This window comes from Gallinula chloropus (genome assembly GCF_964237585.1).
Source record: "Gallinula chloropus genome assembly, chromosome: Z".
NCBI lineage: Eukaryota > Metazoa > Chordata > Aves > Gruiformes > Rallidae > Gallinula > Gallinula chloropus.
In genome coordinates, this window is record NC_140089.1 from 66,596,552 (window position 1) to 66,615,884 (window position 19,333).

General features: G+C 38.6%; 1 protein-coding gene across 2 annotated transcripts in view; it reads right to left on the bottom strand.

Moving 5' to 3' along the window:
- Window positions 1-12,867: 12,867 nt before the first annotated feature.
- RGS7BP (regulator of G protein signaling 7 binding protein) overlaps window positions 12,868-19,333 on the bottom strand; it is a gene marked incomplete at both ends in the record, with an annotated part of 42,533 nt that continues 36,067 nt past the window's right edge. Inside the window, 3 exons of one of the 2 annotated variants that reach the window (XM_084278145.1) lie at window positions 12,868-13,097; window positions 14,720-14,790; window positions 16,142-16,289. In XM_084278145.1, coding sequence (XP_084134271.1) covers window positions 13,006-13,097; window positions 14,720-14,790; window positions 16,142-16,289 — 311 coding nt within the window. Of the gene's footprint in view, window positions 13,098-14,719; window positions 14,791-16,141; window positions 16,290-19,333 lie in introns of those variants that run through there. The other variant, XM_084278146.1, reaches the window with a different exon arrangement.

Consider the following 19,333-nt stretch of genomic DNA (forward strand, 5'->3'; position numbering starts at 1 on the left):
TGGAGAAGAGGAGGCTGAGGGGAGACCTTACCACCACCTACAGCTACCTGAAAGGAAATTGTGGAGAGGTGAGCGATGGTCTCTTCAGCCAGGTGACAGGAGATAGGACAAGGGGAAATGGCACAAAGCTGTGCCAGGGCAGGTTCAGAGTAGATGTTAGGAAAATTTTTACTGAAAGAGTTGTTGGGGCGTGGAACAGGCTGCCCAGGGAGGTGGTTGAGTCACCATCCCTGGGTGTGTTTCAAAGCAGGGTAGGTGAGGTACTTAGGGATATGGTTTAGTTTAGGATGGGAATGGTTGACTTGATGGTCTTTAAAGGTCTTTTCCAACCTTGTGATTCTATGTTTATCTTCCCATGTTCTCCCAGTGATCCCATGGTACTGACTCTGGGGAATGGGAATTTGTATCTTTCTGGATTTTCTTGGAAAGCTTCACCTGAAGGCAGGGAATTGAAGGGAAAAATCATTGAGTTCTATGTCAGAATGGCTGAAGAGTTCATTAAACAACCTTTATTAGGTTTAGTATATCTCTATGCATAAGTGTAATTTATCCATCAAACTATATTTAATGACAAATTAGAGAAAGAATAGAGGCTTAAAGTTTAGAAGAGCAACTGGTGTATATTTTAGGAGTGTTCCTTATACTTTGGTGTAGTTTCAGATAGGCATTTTATATTCCAGGTCTGATTGTTGAAATCAAAAGATTACCTGTCTCAATGGTGGCCCAGTTACCGTCCACGTAGCGTTACAGCAGCAATTAGTGGTAGCTACAGTGGTGCTTTTGTACAACAATGTAAGGCATGAATTTCAGTGTTTGCTTTTTGCCACTTGTTACAAGTGTATGTAGATTTTTATATTTGGAAAAAGGCTTTTCTATTTTGAAAAACTTAAATATCACTGTTCTCTCGAATCACGCACTTAGGTAGATGAGTATCATGTGACATCCCTGACCAGCCCCTTTTATGGGGGAGTGATGCCAGGTGGTGTGGAAACAGCCTGGGCTAACTCAGCTCATCTGGGATAACTCAGCTCACCTGTGCTGACTGCCTGGGGAGGTTACCTCTGGCCTGGCCAAAACCAGGACACAAGTGAGTATTTGCTAGTCTCTGAATGTGTTACTAGAATAAACATTACTGGTTTTCTTATTTGATTCAGCCATAATTTTAGTGAGTCTGATGTGTTATAACAAACATTATTTCACTTAAGTCTCAGCTCGAATCAGAAGGCCTACTCTGATTCCAGAAAAAGAAGCGACATTCAGCAGGTTTAGGTATCAAAGCAAGAATTCTAATATTAAAAATATTTCTTCACTCCTATCAGTTGTTACTAGCTTCAGTTTTCATAAATCACACTTCAAGGGTGATGCCTGATACAGCTGCTGCTGTGTGGGGCCAAGACAGTGATTGTATGCCTGCTACTCAACAAGCACCAAAGGTTTTGCAATATGAAGGTGATGCCAGTACAAACAAGGACTGTCATTCCTTGTCAGCTTATCTAAAATGCCTGTTTTCAGAAAGACAAAAAATGCATGCAAGTAGTATATGGGGTGGGATGAAGAAGAGAAATGAAGGCAAGAGCATGCCAAATGGATAGAATAATGAAGAGTCAGTCTGTACACCTGACAGGTACCTGTCTGGAATGCAAACCAACCTTTTTGGGTAAGTACCAGGGAATGATGTAGATAACGTGTTCCTTGCAGTTTTTCCCAGAATGCAGAGGAAAAACATTCACCTCTTATGATCCACCTGGTGAATGGGTTCTGTGCTAGAAAATGGTCCAATGGCTGTCATCACTGAATAAAAGCTGAATTAAGCTGTTGTTTTATGGTTAGCTAAAGGAAATACATATTCACAGTGTCACCATTCTTTGCAGTGTCATCATTCTTTGCAGCGTGTGGGACACCATGGAAAATCCTTTAGTCTCTCTTATGGTTTGGAATATATATACTTTCCCATGTACCTAGAGTCATAGTTATATTCAGCACAATCAACTGGGTTTGTGTAACTTGTTTTTAACTTATTTTGAATACATACCAGGTTGGTAGGGGGATTGAACAAAGATGCAATGAACTTTTTCTCTTTAGACTGTGTTCCAGTTACACTTCTGATCTTTAGAGTTACTGATCTTTACAGGCATTTTGTCAGTCTGAACGTACTTGCTATCATCATGCTCTCTTAAACTTGAGAAGTTGCTACTATCCTCAGTTTGCAGTGTGGGAAAACTTTTGTTCACATCTCTGATATTTAACAATGTAAGAGCTTACTGGTTTACCATTACATATTCCTTTACAATCAAAATTTGTATGTATATTGCACCACTGCTCATTAGCTTCACTTTTTCTGATTGTACCATTCATTAGTGTCAGCTCAAGCTGTTTCCAGGAGTTATTGCTAAGTAAGTTGTTTGTGGGTCAGATAGATACTTTGCTGTATTTTGAGCTCTCTTCAGTCTATGTGGGTCTCTTGCAGTCTGTGAGGGAACATAAGTAAGGGACAAAGAAAAGTTGTAGCCATAAACTGCTGAAGAGATGGAATTAAAAGAAAAATAGAGTAGTCCAGTTTTATTATGCAGCTTTACAACTGAAGTGTCTTCTCATCTTTTTTGCTTCAGCAGTAAATCATATTGGTAAAACAAAATACAGCTAAAAATTGCAACAGGGCAATTATAGCTAGGAAAAAAAATGGTGTCTAATTACAAACTTGGAACACAGTAACCTTACAGGTTTGATAATTAAGGGGGTTAAAGCTGCTGAGATCATCAATACGTACTGAACTCTGTATTTATTCAGTGCTCTTACAATTGGCAGCGAAGTCATACCTGCAGGTTGCTGAGGAGTATCATGAGTAACGCATCTGGCACACTCCATGGGGTCTGTCTGATACAATAGTCAGTTCCTGGAACTTCTGGGCTGCGTTTTCAGCAGTTCATCTTTTGCAGCTCCTCACATCTTTCCCCAGTCAAAGAAGGATGCAGTCGGTATGTATGCAGAACAGAATGCCATTTCAAAAAACCTTTAGCTCCCCTGATTATTCAGTAGTTCTGACATTGCCATGTCTCAGGGACTCGACCGTCTGACTTCTCAAAATGACATCAGAGGCTTTTAGGGAAAACATGCAGTTGGTAACTCTTACTGCAGTTTCTGTCTCAGGGCAGCGGTACCTGAGAAGGGCATTAATCACAATAAATAAGAGCAAGAATAGATAGAAAAATGTGCCAAAAGTATTTCTATGATAAAAATGCCAGGACCCAGAAACTGTTCATAAATACTAGCATAGCAAACATGAAGACTGATTTAGGGGATAAAGAAGAATATGAGGTGGAGGTCATAGAAGAGGTAAAAAGAGGTAAAAAGATGAAGAAACCAAAGGGATGAGAAAAATGGAACTACCAAGATGGAAAAGGTACAAGCAGCCTAGAACAATTCTCCAATACAGAATAAAAGGAAAATCCTGTCAAGAATGAGATGCATTTTTATGTTAAATTGATAAGTTAGTTGAGAAAGAAAACCAGAGATGTTTGTCTAGAAGTGCAAATGTTCTCCTAAAATGCTGTACTTTAAATGGCAGCAAGGAAGGAGCAAAGTCTGTAATAGAAACAGGCTCTTCTGTAGAGTTCATTTGAAGTCTAACATAGTATTCCAAATGTGACTAACTATTGTTTACAGTTTCCCCTGTAAACTAAATATTAGTCCCACAGAGAAAGTGTACAGTGAAGAATAATAATTCATCCTTATTTAACTGCATTGGATATAAATATTCCCAAGGCTTTAACTTAGTGTAATAGTGTATAAAATACCCTGGCAGAATTTTGACCATCATAGATTCCAACGAAGAATTGAGCTGTAAGAAGCACGCTGTGTAGTAACAGTATATGAACATCGCCTTAGCATCCTTTCATCCCAGTGCACTTTAAAGCATTAAACCATCTTTATGGGTCCTCTGCTTCAAACCACAGTAGTGTGCAGTGACATTCTGAATATGCTGTTCACAAACTGCAATGTTGTTCTCTGTACAACTCCTACACTTAGTTAAAACAAAACTACAGCTTATTCTGGGGACAATCTCACTACAGTAATTTAAAACTGAAGGCAGATGGTCCTAAGACAATGCAAACAAGAACAGCTGTTCAACTTCAACAAACAATTTTTATATGTACATCTATTTCAAAATATTTGATCATATTTAGTATCCAGCCCAGATCTGAGAAGGGAGTTTCAAGACTGTTTTAAGTATAACAGAATTACTAGTTTAAGCTGTGCTCCATGCTTGTAATGTTTATTTTAAATTCCTACTGATGATTCATTTTTCTCTATTGTAAGTCATTTGTCCTCTTACAGCAAGTTCCATGAAGTCCATGAAAAACAGCTGTTTCTTCAGGCAAACCAAGTGTGAACAAAGTTTCGGGCTGATGAACCCCGTGGAATTAATTTGGTGGTAGAAGTAATTAACATTTTAAATAACCAAAATTTTCCTCCTCTAGTTTGACGGAACATATTTAGTCAGTTCACAAAGACACGATTACACCTTCATGGATCCAGGACTGTATGCATTCCAAAGAGCAGCAACACAGAATACTTTGCAGCTGTTACATCCCTCCTGCTTCTCTCTCTTTATCACTCTCTTCATTCTTACCTCTCTTTTTTTTTTTCCTATTTGCAGGGAAAGCATCTATTCCAAAACAGTTGGCCTGTATTGGTTCGGAAAGTGTGAGTTTTCTGTGATTCAGGGGCTTATTCTATGTCCTAAGAAAAGATTAAGATCAAAACCATTTGTTTGATTCCAGTAAATTGGGTTTGATATTTTGGTTTGGTTTGTATTTTTTTAAATTTCACATTAGCAAGCAATTCTCTTCTGAAATAAGAAGTTGAAAGGGAGTTAGCTATAAACAACACCACCTCCCCCACCCACAGTGGTCAAAACTGGTAAAAACAGTAAGGCAGAGCTTTCCTTTTCTACATATGTAAGAAATGTGGGTATGTGGGGCTTGGTGGTATATGAAATACGCTGCACAGGCTTTGTTTTCCACATTATGTTTAGAAAGAAATGGGTTAAACTCTAGGCTTCAGCTTGTCCGAAGAGTCTAGGGATACTTACACTTGTAAAGCCCTGGTTTTTACAAGCTTTCAAGAATTAAATGAGGTAACCATTTTAGGGAAGATCATCTATTTTTGAAGACAAGAAGCAGCCTCCAATACTGGATGGCTGCAATGAGCTATCTCAAATGGGCTTCAGGTAGTGTGTAATAGAAACCTGTTAAAACAAAATGTAAGAAACTTGGATGCTGGAAGGTGTTTTACAGACCTCAGAAGTATCTCTGCATTTATGTTAAAAACTTTCTTAGTACGACACTTTGCTCAGTTTCTGTACTGAGATAACCCATAGGTGATGGTTTCCTATAGAAAGGCTAACTTGCCAATTACTACAGGATGGTTAAGTTTCCCTTTGAGGTTCCTCCTCAGTTCAGATCTGTTCTCTAGTGAGGTATTGATATTAAAGAAGTTCCTGTGGTAGTAAGACCAGCTTCAGAATAAAAGAAGTAGGGAAGATGAGGAGGATGAATTATTCTTTCCAAGAGACCGAGTTGCTTGTGCCAGGGACTAAGAATGCTAGGCACTGGAAGAAGGATGAAAGATTTGGATCTAACAAAAACCCAATCTTTTTGTGGATTTATACCAATAAGAACTCAAATATTTCTTTCGAAGGAGAAGAAGCAGACACTTAATCCTTTCAAAGGTATAACTTTTTTTAGCTATATAACTTTGACTTCCTTAAGGAAATCTTGTCTGTTACATTTAAATTCTACGAATTTGCTTTGCCAAACCTTTCCAAATCTCTGAAGGGTTCTGAGTCTTAAATAATTGCTGTCTTTCTAGAACATCTGCCAGATCTGTTCCATGTGTGACTGCTGTTTCTGCTGTTACTGTATCTTCTCCTGACTGAAAGAGATTAATGGTTTGAATCTGGAAACAGGCTGCCAAAAGAGTGTTGCTCTTGGGATCAACAACCTTTCCTCTCCTTTCCTCCCCCCCTCCCCCCCTTCCCTCAGATTGAGAAGTTTTATTACTGTTCTTCTATGTTGTAGCATAAAATTAAAAGATTAAGATTAAGAAGGCTCTTCTCAATGCTGACAGTAAAAAAATCTTTTTTCATAGATAACAAAGAATTATTTCTCCATGTTAACACAGGGAATGCAAGAGCTAAGGAAATTAAAGGAAGAAAAAGCACCAAAGAATAAATGTTTATCTTCCATTGTAAAATGAGTATATGAGTAGATTACTTTTCATTTGATGGCTAAAAATTAATAAACTATTCCTAGTATGAGTTAGAAAAAATAGTCAGTTCATATTATTAATGCATGGTTTTGCTCTTTTTGGAATGCTTTAAACAGATTTTTTGTATTCCCCAACAAAGCCCTCATTTACTAAGTTTTTTCCTTATTAAATGTAATAATTACTTAGTGTTAAATCTTGTTTCACTGAACAATTACTGAAAGAACTCAAAACCAGAATAAAATTGGTATTCACTCAGTCTTTGAGGAAGAAGGTATTTTCACCCTAAATATACTCTTATAGGAATGTTTACAAGAATGTAGAAAAGCTGGACTTTTCAATTAGCAAAATGCAAGTTGGTAAGTGTATAGTCCTCTCTAAATATTAGCCAAATTCTTTATCCAGCTGGTTGTCTAGATTAGAAGAAAAGATGCTTGAACAGAAAATATTTACAGACAATCCTGGTATTTTGGAATACAGAAATACTCAAATGACAGAAGACTGTTCTTTGCCACACCAGCCAGCATCTACATCATATGTTATTATTCCTCTTCCACCAGGAACAGAAATTTTTTACAAGTCCTCGGTAGACATGATTTCTGCAGTCTCTTTTAATAGAAGGTGTTAAAATGTTTCATCTGCAGGGAACCAGATGGCAGCCTTCCACAGAAATTGCCAAAAATCCCCCATAAGTTGGTAGGAACGTTATTCAGAAATACCTCTCAATTATTCAAAACTTCCTTGTCTTCTTTTGGAAGTTGTATGAAAGTCAAGCAGCAAGACCTTCCTTCAGGTACTTTATATTCTTTATATTGTAATACAGAAATGAAATATGGAAAGCCAGTAACAAGGAATAGGTATAGTTTACTGGCAACTATGGAGGGTTTTTTGTGTTTGTTGTGGTTACCTATTGCCATTCACTTGCACAGAAGGAAGATAATTCATCTAGGGTTTTTTGCACAGAAATTTATTAGGAGGTTAAAAGGTTGAGAAATAATATGGTAGACTTGAAATGAGATTTTGTTCATGAGAGATGACACTTTAGACTCTGCTACACTGGGAAAGTAGGGCAGCACTAGGGCAGACTGGCCAAGGAAGCTGTGGAATTTCCGTCTTTAGAGGTTTTCAGGACACAGCTAGAAAAGGTCACTTGGAATGGGAGGACAGACTGGGTGATGAGGGTCTGCAAACACCTAGTTAATCTTTCTGAAAGGGACGAGCATTGTTGTTTCACAGCAATGCTGAAAAATCATTTATGTCAATTTGAATGTTTCTTCCAGAAGCTGTAGGACTAGGAAAGAGGGCAGAATTATGGGGTTGTAGGTAACAAACATTTACATTTGGGTTGTATTGTCATTGTACTGAATTCACATGTCAACAGTATATTCCAGCTTTCAATAGTTAGGATTCCTGCGATGGTAGTGAAGAGTTAAGCTGTCTCTCCTGTCAGTGACTCAAATACTTCAGTAAAATTGAATGTGTTGCTGCACTGCCTGTCATGACCAGGGAAGATAAGTACCACAGAATCTGTTGCAGTTACATTTACCCATTCTTAAGCACAAGGTGAGAGGACATACTCTGGTGGAGTTTTTTCTAATACTTTGGTCAATGTCAACTGGGATATGGATAATCAGATATCAAATGACCGAGCTCAGCACTGGAATTCACACTCTGGCTGTTGGTTTGCAAATTATATCTAATTTCAAGTGGCTAAGAGTCAGAAATCAAAGCATAAGACATTTGCCCCATTGTCTTGTGCCTAGACCAGATCCAAAATCAAATTTAATGGGTGCCGTGAAAACTTAAGTGCCACAGACCAAAGCTCTTATTCTGGGAATGATCACTGATTAGGGACTGGAGTGTGCAGTCTTAAACCACTTCACATGCATGTTATGTTCTGCTTCTGTCCCTGCATATAAGTGATAGAATTAAGCAATTTAAGTTACCTTCAGCCATTGAAGCTCAGCATATTTTATAGGGCACCAAAGTCCATATTTCTAGTATCTAGTACTTATTTTCCTAGTACTCATTTTATTTCTAGTACCTAGTACTTATTCTCCAGATTCTACCTTGGGAGCCAAAGGTCTTGAGTTGGGAATTGCAGTACACTGTGCTGTGAGAAACCCATCTCATTTGACACCAAATTGGGAGGAGTTGTTTGCTCCATCGAGGGTGGAGAGGCCTTACAAAGAGACCTGGACAGATTGGAGAGCTGGGCAATCACCAACAGCATGAAGTTTAACAAGGGCAAGTGCTGGATTCTGCGCCTGGGGAGGAGCAACCCTGGCTGCACATCCAGACTGGGGGATCAGACGCTGGAGGCCAGCCATGCTGAGAGGGATTTGGGGGTCTTGGTCAACAGCAAGTTACCCATGAGCCAACAGTGTGCCCAGGCAGCCAAGAAGGTCAACCACGTCCTGGGGTACATCAAACAAGGCATGGCCAGCTGGTCCGGGGAGGTGATTTTCCCACTCTACACTGCACTGGTGTGGCCTCACCTCAAGTACTGTGTGTGAAGTTTTGGGTGCCACAGTACAAGAAGGACACAAAAATATTGGAGACTGTCTGGAGTGTGTATCCAATGAGGATGGTGAAGGGTCTGGAGGAGAAGTTTTATGAAGAGACACTGAGGTCACTTGCTTTGTTTAGCCTGGAGAAGGAGATAATAATTTGGATCTCATCGAAGTGTCACAGATTATTTTTTTTCCCTACTATTGCCCAATTCTCTACTGTATTCCCACTAAATTCAAAGCATTGGCCCTTTTCTATTTGTAATACTTGTTCATGGGGGGAAGAGGTAGAGAAATTGGGAGAAAAGTTGTGACTGGGAAGAGGAGAGGGGTGGGGGAAGTGTTTTTTAGATTTGTTCATATTTCTCATTATCCTACCATGTTATTAAAAGGCAATAAAATTAACTTCCCTGAGCGAAGTATGTTTTGATGTGATGGTAATTGAATTATTGAGTGATCTCCCTGTCCGTATTTCAGCCCAGCAGCCTTTCATTGTATCTTATCTCCACAGTCCACCTGAGATAGAACATGTTGGTGAACTCCTGCCACCCAGCCTGAGTTAACCTACCACAGTGCTCAACAAAAAGTTTTGTTAAGATTGTTGTGTTCTCATATATTCATTTAGTTTATTGTATTCCCACTGACTTTTTTCTTCACATCTATGTAGTCTCTGTATCTACTTCAAAGAAAATAAATTTTGGGCCATGTAGTAAATATCTTACAGTATTCTTTGCATTACCACAATTCAAACAGCTCTTCAAACTCTTAAAACACTTTTAAGTCACATATTTACCTTATACTGAAAAATTAATGTATCTATATTGTATCTCAACTCAGGTAAGACTGCTATGGGATAAATACAAATACGTCATAGGGCTAACCCTATAAATTATGCAGAAGTTAACATGCAGATTTTGCATGCTAATTTTTACATATTGCGTAAATTAACATGCAGTCTACAATATGTATTTACTGCCTGTTTCTGTAAACTTGTATTTTGCTTCTGCTCTGAAAACTTCACACTTCATAATGCACATAACTGGCTTTTGACAAGTGTTTTTGTGACATGAAATATCTGTGAAAACAAGAACGTTACTAGAAGTGAATGGTGGTTATAAAGAATGTGGGTTTACTCTGAAAAGCCAGAGCTGCACAGAATTTTAGTAAAAAAGAGTTGGTGGAATTTGACGTAGTTTGTGGGTACAGAAATTGTTCTTCTTGATTCTTACCCTGCAAAAGAGTTGTGGTGCCTTTATCCTGTAGCATTTTCAACTAAAATGTTCAAACCTTCGAACCCCGTTAAAGATTTAGAAAGCAAGTATTGTTTTCCTCGGTATTTCCCCTAAATTGCCTCTACACATTCATTTATCAATGTAAAATTGTCTTTCCTTGTAATACTTGGAAAATAAATAAAAGAATGGTTCTAAACCATCCCTAAGCAATTTCTATATAATTTCTTTATTTTAAAAGAATTAACACAGTTTGCTTGTGTGAAAATTTGTTTCACCCTTTCATAGTGTTGCTGCATATTCGGTGTCTGTACACTGCTTTTTTGTCATTAATGTCTACAGCATCAGTCTGGCTTCTTAACTTAGGCTAAACCAAAATTAATTGATTAATTATAATTACAGATTATCCCCCCCGCCTCCCTCTGACAATATTTTTTAACAGCCATTAGACAACAGGAGTTGTTTTTCCAAAGTTTTAATGGTTGCAAACCCAGTTGAATCTCTGGGGATGATGTCTATTGCTTCGTAGACTTTCAATGAAAATGTGTCAGTGCTGCCATCTTTTGGACATGCTTTAACTACTTATTACAGAAAACTGGGGTCTGATTAACAAGGACATAGCTCGTGAAGGATGTGGGGCAAATGTCAAAGAATTAACATTGAAAGAAACGTCCTGCTATGGGCTTTGATTCCATTCTTAAAAATGGATTTGTGCTCATAAGCGCAAAGCTTTGCGAGGGTGTAGGGATCTCTGGGCATTCAGTGCCCTGTACATTGAAGAATAGTCTGTTACCTGAAATCCTAGAATCATAGAATCTTAGAGTGGTTAGGGCTGGAAGTTCCAACCCCCCTGCTATGGGCAGGGACACCTCTCTAGACCCGGATGCTCAGGGCACCATCCGACCTGGCCCTGAACACCGCCAGGGAGGGGGCAGCCACCACCTCTCTGGGCAGCCTGTTCCAGCACCACGCCACCCTCACAGGGAAGAATTTCTTCCTAATATCCAATCTAAATCTATGCCCTTCCAATTAAAAAACATTCCTATTGCAGTTACCTGTGCTGTTTAAAGATTTAGTCATGCATTTCTCAGACAGATTTAATTTTTCTTATGGAAACACACAATTTTCATGAGGGTGGTTTGGAATGTGTCCTCATTATGTTCAAAGGATTTATTTGGGGGTCTGTGTATTCACAAATACGTTTCCTGTCTGGGAGACTGAAACATGAAAAGTAAATGGATCAGTCCAACTTGGAAGAAAACAAAACACTCTATCTCAATGAGAAGAAAAATGTGCTTCCAGAGTAACGCTGGAAGCTCAGTTACATGGTTTCCTAAAACCCGAGCAATGTGGCTCTTGAGGAAGAAAAACCCCTGCCTTCTTTTCTTGGGAATTCAATCAGAATTTTTGGTCCTTGCTATTGACAGTGCACTGGTATTTCTGACAATGTGGGTGTTTCCTCTCCTTTTCAGCAAACAGCATTCCAGGAGAAAAACTTTGTAGAAAACATCAGTCAGAGCACACTTTGTAGTTATCAGACACCCTTCAGGGAATAGTTACCCTGTAGTTATCAGACACCCTTCAGGGAATAGTTATCCCTAACGACTTGCTTTGGGGAGTGTACCAATATCCAACCAAAAAAAATACATAGAAAATTTAACTGTACGGGTGTTTCCTGTTACAAGGAATCAACACTTACTCAGCACCAAACCCTTACACAGTAAGATGGAATTTGGTTCCTGCTGACACGCTGGTGGAATGGCGGAAGGGCTCATAGTCACGCCCCTCATGTATTACTGACTACAGGGGTCTGGCAACCTGATCTATACCATGACGGGTTTCACAGCATTGCAGTCTGATGCCTTGCCTGTCATCCTGAATTATCAGTACAATGAGTCTGACCTATTCACACCTCTTGTTGCCCCTAGCTGTCATTTTAGCAGTTGTAATTTTTTATCAGCCTTTGTGAACATATTTCTTGACATGGAAAGAATATCAAAACTTTGTGTGGTATTCTGACAACAAAACTTGGAGAAAAAAAGAGACATTCTAGCAATTGAATTAGAAACAAGACAACATTTAATTTAAATAAAAAACTTTATTAACAATGTAAAACGCTTAATATGTTACAGTCAGATAATTCTGGCATGCCCTAAAAGAGTTAATACTTAGTGATATGCAGACACCATGCTTTGAATTCTATCAGAAACAGAATGGGTTGGTGTTGTGTTTTACATTGTTTATTTTAATATACTTTTTTTTAATAAATTATTTTTTCTTTCCAAAAGCTTGTAGTGATACTATCCCCATAAAAGTAAATGTGTTGCTTCTATGCATTGTACAGTATGTAGATATTATGATTTCTCTGTATTTACAAGTTACAAGCATTTTCATATATGGTTTGTGTATCATGAATTGAGATATTTTTCTATGAAGCTTTTAAATTGAGATGTAGTGGAAGACTAAATATGAATGACAGCACAAAAAGCAACTGGAGATTTTGTGCAAATTTTGTTACAATATTGTTTAAATGTTTTAGAACTTTAATACTTTTGCTGTTAAATAGTTTTCTATGCCTAAAGACTGTTAGAATATGATCAAGTATTTTAATAAGATACTAGTAAGAGTACTGTACTATGCACAAACTTTTAGCTGCAGCTCAAACAAACAGAAAAAACTTTTAAAATTACCTATTAACCATAATTCATGTGTCTTTTCTCTGAGTGGTTGAAAGAAGCATGCAAAAACATACTTTAAAAAGTTTTAAAAACATTCTTAGTTATGCTAGATCTATTCCACAGCTGTTTTTTGGCCACCATAACTTTAAATTATTTAAAACTTTATTTTGAAAATGGGGATGGAGCAGAAGGGAAAAAGGAACAGGCTAGTGTAGAAAATGTACTTTATAATCAAGAGAAACAATCTTCATTTTTTCAGTGATCAAACAGTAATGGTTTAATCAAAGTTATGATTTTCTTGGTGCTTCTGTACTTAATCTTCTAACTTGAGACAAGACAACACAGTCCAAAGAATCTTCGCTTCCGTCTTCTTACCAATGGATACGGAGTCAAGTTCAGGAGGCTGCTATCATCTGTGATGAAAAAACACAGATTTCAATATCAGCAGGAAGACATGAAAGCACATGCAGAGAAGCGTTTATGTCATTTATGTGTCCTAACAGCCTTTACATGAGCAAGTAGTTGATCCCATTGGTCTCGGCACAGCAAATCATAACCTGAATTTTGTATGTAAGAGTCTTAACGTGCTAATTATCAGGATTACCATGATGGCATAAAAATTTTGGCAAGGAGGAGACTAGTTCAATGATGAAACCTGAAGGATATAACACCTCTGGTACTGGGAGACCTAAGCCACAATATTCCTACCTGGATGAATAATGTCAGGGTCCCAAATAAAACATAAAGATAACTAGCTCGGGATCTTGCAGACATGCAACTTTGGAAATGCTGTTCCTAAGGTTAAAGCCTTGTTTAATTTAAACATAAAGCCTTCACCTTTATTGGGCGGCTGTTTGTGCACATCAGGCAGAATTTCCAATTAAAACTGCAACAGTAGAACTTCTTGGCACACCAAAACAAAAAGCGCTTGTTTGGGGAAGTTAGCACAATATGCTCACCTTGCTTCTGGTTAGCTTTATACCTTTTATACTAACTCTTTTCAAATTCATACAGAATGTATACACAGTGCCTGTACTTCTGTTATCTCATGCCCAACATTACCTCAATATTACAGTCCAAACCATATTAATTACCTATAATATTATTTGTTTGTTCTATTATACTGTTGCGTAGCTTTAATTAATAAAAGGTCTTGGAATATTTTAAAAAAATTAAGGGCTGTAATAAATAATGAGTACGACTGCTTCTTCCTGAGCCTTCCATTCTCAGAGGTCATCTGGAAACTATGAACTTGTACAACAAATTCATCCATTATATCTTTATCTCTTACCATAACTTACTGCTTAGTTACTTGGGACAATATCTAGGATGCATTAGGCATACTGCACCAGCTGCCACTGTGCAGGCTACAAAGAATTTAAGAAATACACATTATGAAGAAGAAATCAGAAAATAATTATTCTCTTTTTCATGTTGTTCACATGAAGAAATAGAGTCCTTGTAGATGTGGAATATTTAACATTGCTGGGGCACAAAATGAAGGCCCATTGCTAAATCCTTGCACAGGATGGAGATCCTATGTCCCTGTGGATTTGTATAGCATGCCTTACAGCTGCCTGCTGAGAAAAGCAGTCCATTAGCAGACTCAGGGCAAGTATCTTTTCTGCATAGGGTCAGCATCATGTCACAGAAGCTACAAACCTTGGAGGGGTAGAGCAAATCCCATCACTTAGTAGGATCCCTAACAGAGGCTGTGTAATTTAGACATTCGTTACCTTTGAAAAAGAAAGCCTTCTGACACAGGGAATGAGCTGTGCTGATGCTTTCATGTCAAAGCTTATTATTCTATCTATAGGTGCTATATCTATAAAATTCCAGAACACCTCATATGTAACTTGAGAGAACGAAGTTCACAGACTAAATTCTGGCTCCACTGAATCAGTAGGGAAGAGAATTCACCTGGATATTTCTTTTTGTATCTTCTATTAAAACCCCTGAGATTTCATGGATCTAATAGAAGGCAAAACCTTAAATTGTCTTAATTTTCCTTACATGAATAAAATACAAAACCTACCTTGATTTTTCAATGGTAAAGGCATAGTCTCCCTGAGTTTACTTAAAAGGTTTTTCATTTCTCTCATATCTCTGTGGAAACAAAACAGAACAGGAGTTGAAGACTGAATGAGAACTGGCTTAGAGTATGGCTTCATATACTGATAGAATGGAGCAATACTAAAGCATGTGGTTCGCATGCATGTATAAGAGGCTAAGCAAAATAAAGGGTCATAGATTTAATAAGGGAAGACTTTTAAGCCAGCCTGATACTAATGAGTCTTATCTGGTCCAAATTTATCATCTGTTTGAGTAGTCCAGGTTACATAAGTTGGTGGGCACAATGTGATCCTACAGGCAAAATACCTAATATGTCTTAAAATTGTCTTAAAACTAATGTCCAATTAGTACCCTTTACCAGCATTTTGTAGCTTGTCTATGAACATGTTCCATTGTTCAGAAGGAAATTATAATACAAGTAGGCAATACATGACGTTTAAGCTCCCTGTACTTTAAGTGAACATTTTAGAAACAAGGCCTGTCATTCTCACCCTTCTTAGGAGGACTCTGGTATGAAACTTTACAAAAGGTGGAAGATGGAAAATATGATAACAAAATATCATCTCACAGCACAAGTTACATTTGGATTTATTTTGAGAGAGGCCAGACATTGCAAAAAGGTTTCTGTCTCACAGATAGCAGACCAGCAATGTCTTGTAATGTCTCAAGGATTTCAGGATTTAACAATGTGGTCTTGCCTCATTCACCTGCATATAAAATAGTACTTAGAAAAGAAGTAGCATGACTAACAAGAAGTTGCTCATTCTTACTCTCCAAGTTACTTTCTCGGGAGAGAATTTTATGTCATATAAACAAGCGTGGTAACCATTAAAAATCTCAGCAGCAACTTAGAATAGAAAGCCACCAAAAGAGGTGGGTTTTTTGCCAAGAAATATTTGCTCTAAGGATTATTCCCTACTAAAGGGTCTTATTTTTGCCTTTCAAATGAATAGCTAAGAGGATAAGGGAAGTCCACTTTGACAAACCAGTGGATGACGTTAAGGCTTCCACATTTGGAACTATGGGGAAATACAACTGCCAAGAACTACAATCTCTGCTTTCAAACTATGAATGCAGAACTGCAGGCCAGAAGATTTCAGATTTTAAAAAAGTTAGAAACCACTCAAGATTAGGCAAAAGCTGCTGGTTTTAGAAAACCTGGCTCACCGGCAACATCACTTCGCACCCTTTTAGAATGAATGGAGCTAATTAAGGACATCACTTCTCTCTGCCCTTCTTTCAAGGAGTTGCTCTTAGATATGTTAAATGTAACAGAAATGCTAACAGGTTATTTTATTTACTTAAAATGGTAGCAACACTGGTGCCTAATTGAAAAAGACCAAATAAACCCTAGGCAAAAATCTGTTTTGTTTTGTACACATACCTTTCAGTGTTTTCAATATCTGTGGAAACCTGCCATAAATGTTGTTGAATATCTGTTGGTGATGATGACGTGTCTTCTAAAATAGGTACTTCAGAACCCTCCTCCACTTTAGTATCTAAGATCTTGGGTAGGACACAAGGTTCTTTTCCTTTAAAATATTTAAACAAAAAATATATATATCCCCATTATTTATTAATTAAAACGTACACTCAGATTACACCATTGATGCATCGATCTTGCCCAGTGTAAAGGAAGAGAGGTGCTGAATGCAAACTAGGGGTAAGAACTATTCTGAAACAGAGCAGACCACACCAATTGGCTCATCAGGGTGCTGCTATCTGCTGCTCCTACCAAACTCCACAGGTCTGTGTGGAGATTAGAGTTTTATGTATTATGAAGGGTTCCAGTGAAACTCCAGTGTCTTGCATGTGACACGATGTAGGAGCAGTAAAAGGATAAACAGAACTAAATAAGTAAGGAGACTACATCTTATATTCTGAAAGCAAATTCGACTGGCACTAAAGAACACTGCAATCCATGTCTCCTAGTATTGCAGCAATAATGAGGGAAAATGGAAGACAGTTTTGTGCTGGGTGATTTTGAGAGCAATACATACCTGCCACCACTCGCAGCCCAATGCACATTATATTCTGAATTCCTATGCATAATCCATGCATGGATTCCGTTCTTATGCATAATCCATGCTCACTATATGAAAATGAAATGCAGTGTTGGAATTTAATGGGGGTTTCATGACAGATCTGCCAAGGTTTTTGTCAGGGAGAGAATGGGAAAAAGGATGTGCAGTATGGAAGATAGTTGTGTACTGGTGAGATTTTTTGGTATCCTTGCAAACCTCCTTTAGAATGTCTGATGGTATTCCATTGCTGTAATGGCAAGTACAATACTGACACCAAGGACATTTAAAAAAGAAAATGCAAATTGGAGTGCATTCCAGACACATTACTGAGAAGTTTTTCCTTCCCTCTGAGGGAACTCCCTCTGCTTTCTCTCATGAAATGGAGTAAACATCTCTGAAAGAGGAACTAAAACTTTCTAAAAATAGGGTGAAAAAGCCGACATTTAAACTAGCTCTATGAGGAGTTTAGTAGAAAATACTCTTTTGTCTTAAATTTTTGTAATTTAAAAAAAACAAACCTAAGTAGTTCCTTAGGTAAAGTAGTTCCTAAGTAAAGTTTGACAAGGAACAGGAAGAACAAGAACAGCTAACAGAATAGTGTTCATTTAGCCCAGTATTCTAGGACACTAGAGACCAAGGTTGCAGACTACACTATATCATGTTATTTTGCTCTTCCATATCACAGGTAAGTATCCTGCTCTCGGTCTTGTAAACCTTTTTTTTTTAAAACTAGAAATTCCTGGATCTTAATTTCGTTTTGAGTGGGTTCTTTAAACTGGTTTATTCTGGTAAAGTATTCCTTTGCTAGGAGTAAGTAAATAAATATATATATACTCTTAGCCATAGAACCACAAAATGTATTGGGCTGGAAAGGATCTTTAAGGTCATCTAGTTCTAACTCTCTGCAGTAGACAGGGAGACTTTTAATTAGATCAGGTTGCTCAGAGCTTCATTAAGCCTGACTGTGAATATCTCCAAGGATGGGGCCTTAACACCGCTCTGGGCAACCTGTTCCAGGGTCTCATCACCCTCATAGTGAAGAACCTATTCCTAATGTCTAATCTAACCCTACCTTGCTCTAGTTTAAAACCATTGCCCCTCATCCTATATCTGCATGCAGTCCTCCACAGCTTTCCTGTAGGCCCCTTCAGATATTGGAAGGCACAACAAGGTCCCCCTGGAGCCTTCTCCTCTTCAGGCTGAACAAGCCCAACTCTCTCAGCCTGTCTTCATAGGAGAGGTGCTCCAGTCCTCTCATCGTTCTTGTGGCCCTCCACCAGACCTGCACCAAAGGTCCATGTTCTTCTTGTACTGAAGAAAGTACTTCAGGAGGGGTCTCACCAGAGCTGACCACACTTTTGATGCAACACAGTTGGCCTTCTGGGCTGCAAGTGCATATTGTTGGCTCATGTCCAGCCATCAGTACATCTGTCAGTACCCCCAAGTCCTTTTGTGCATACCTGCTCTCTACCACATCATCCCCCAGCCTGTATTCATAATGAGGATTATCCCAACCCAAGTGCAGGATTTTTCACTTGTCCTCGTTGAACTTCATGAGGTTTGCATGGGTTCATACCTCTAGCTTGTGCAGGTCCCTCTGCATGACATCCCATCCCTCTGGTGTGTCAACTGCATCACTGAGGTGAGGCTGACAGGTAAGTAACTCTTGGAGTTGTCCTTTCTATCCTTTTTAAAAATGGGTGTAATTTTTCCCTTCTTCCAATCACTGGGGACTTCACCTGACTGCCATGGCTTTTCAAATAACATAGAGAGTGGCTTGGCAACTATATCAGCCAATTCCCTCAGAACTCCGGGATACATCTCATCAGATCCCACAGACTTGTGGACATTCAGATTCCTCAGGTGGTGTCAAGCCTTATCTTCACTTACAGCAGGAGGGACTTTGTCCCCCAGGTCCCCATCTCTTAAGTCCTTCAAGTCAGGAGATGTGAGGAGAGAGGTTGGCAGTGAAGAGCAAAGCAGAAAAGTTGTTGAGAATCTCAGCCTTCTCTTCATCTATTGCTACCAGTTTGGCAGCCTTGCTCACTGGGGGGGTACGCTTTCTCTAACCTTCCTTTTCTGGTTGACATACCTGTAGAAGCCCTTCTTGTTTTTCTAGCATCCCTTACCAAATTCAGCTCCAGCCATGCCTTGACCTTCCTACACAGCTGGGCATCGTCCCTAAAGATAGCTGCTAAGATACTTGCTTAATGTTTTTATTACTCTCTAAAGTCAGTAGGAAGCCCTATTCTACTCATCTACTAAGTCTGACTTAATGATGTATTTAAGTTTGGCCGATTTTTTCCTAAGTCATCTAACTATGATTCGAAGAGATTGCATGACCTCACATTACAAGCTTATCATCTATAAAAAGTTAAGTCCTGCTTACTCTGGCATCCTCTACTAATTTATGCTTTGCCAGATTACTCTGTGAGCCAGAGAACCCTACAAATTTCAGAGCAAGTGCTAAAGGAGGAGTATGATAATATGGGGAGAAGCAATGGAAGGGAGGAAGAAGTGAAGGCATGATAGGAGAGGACAGATAATGAGGA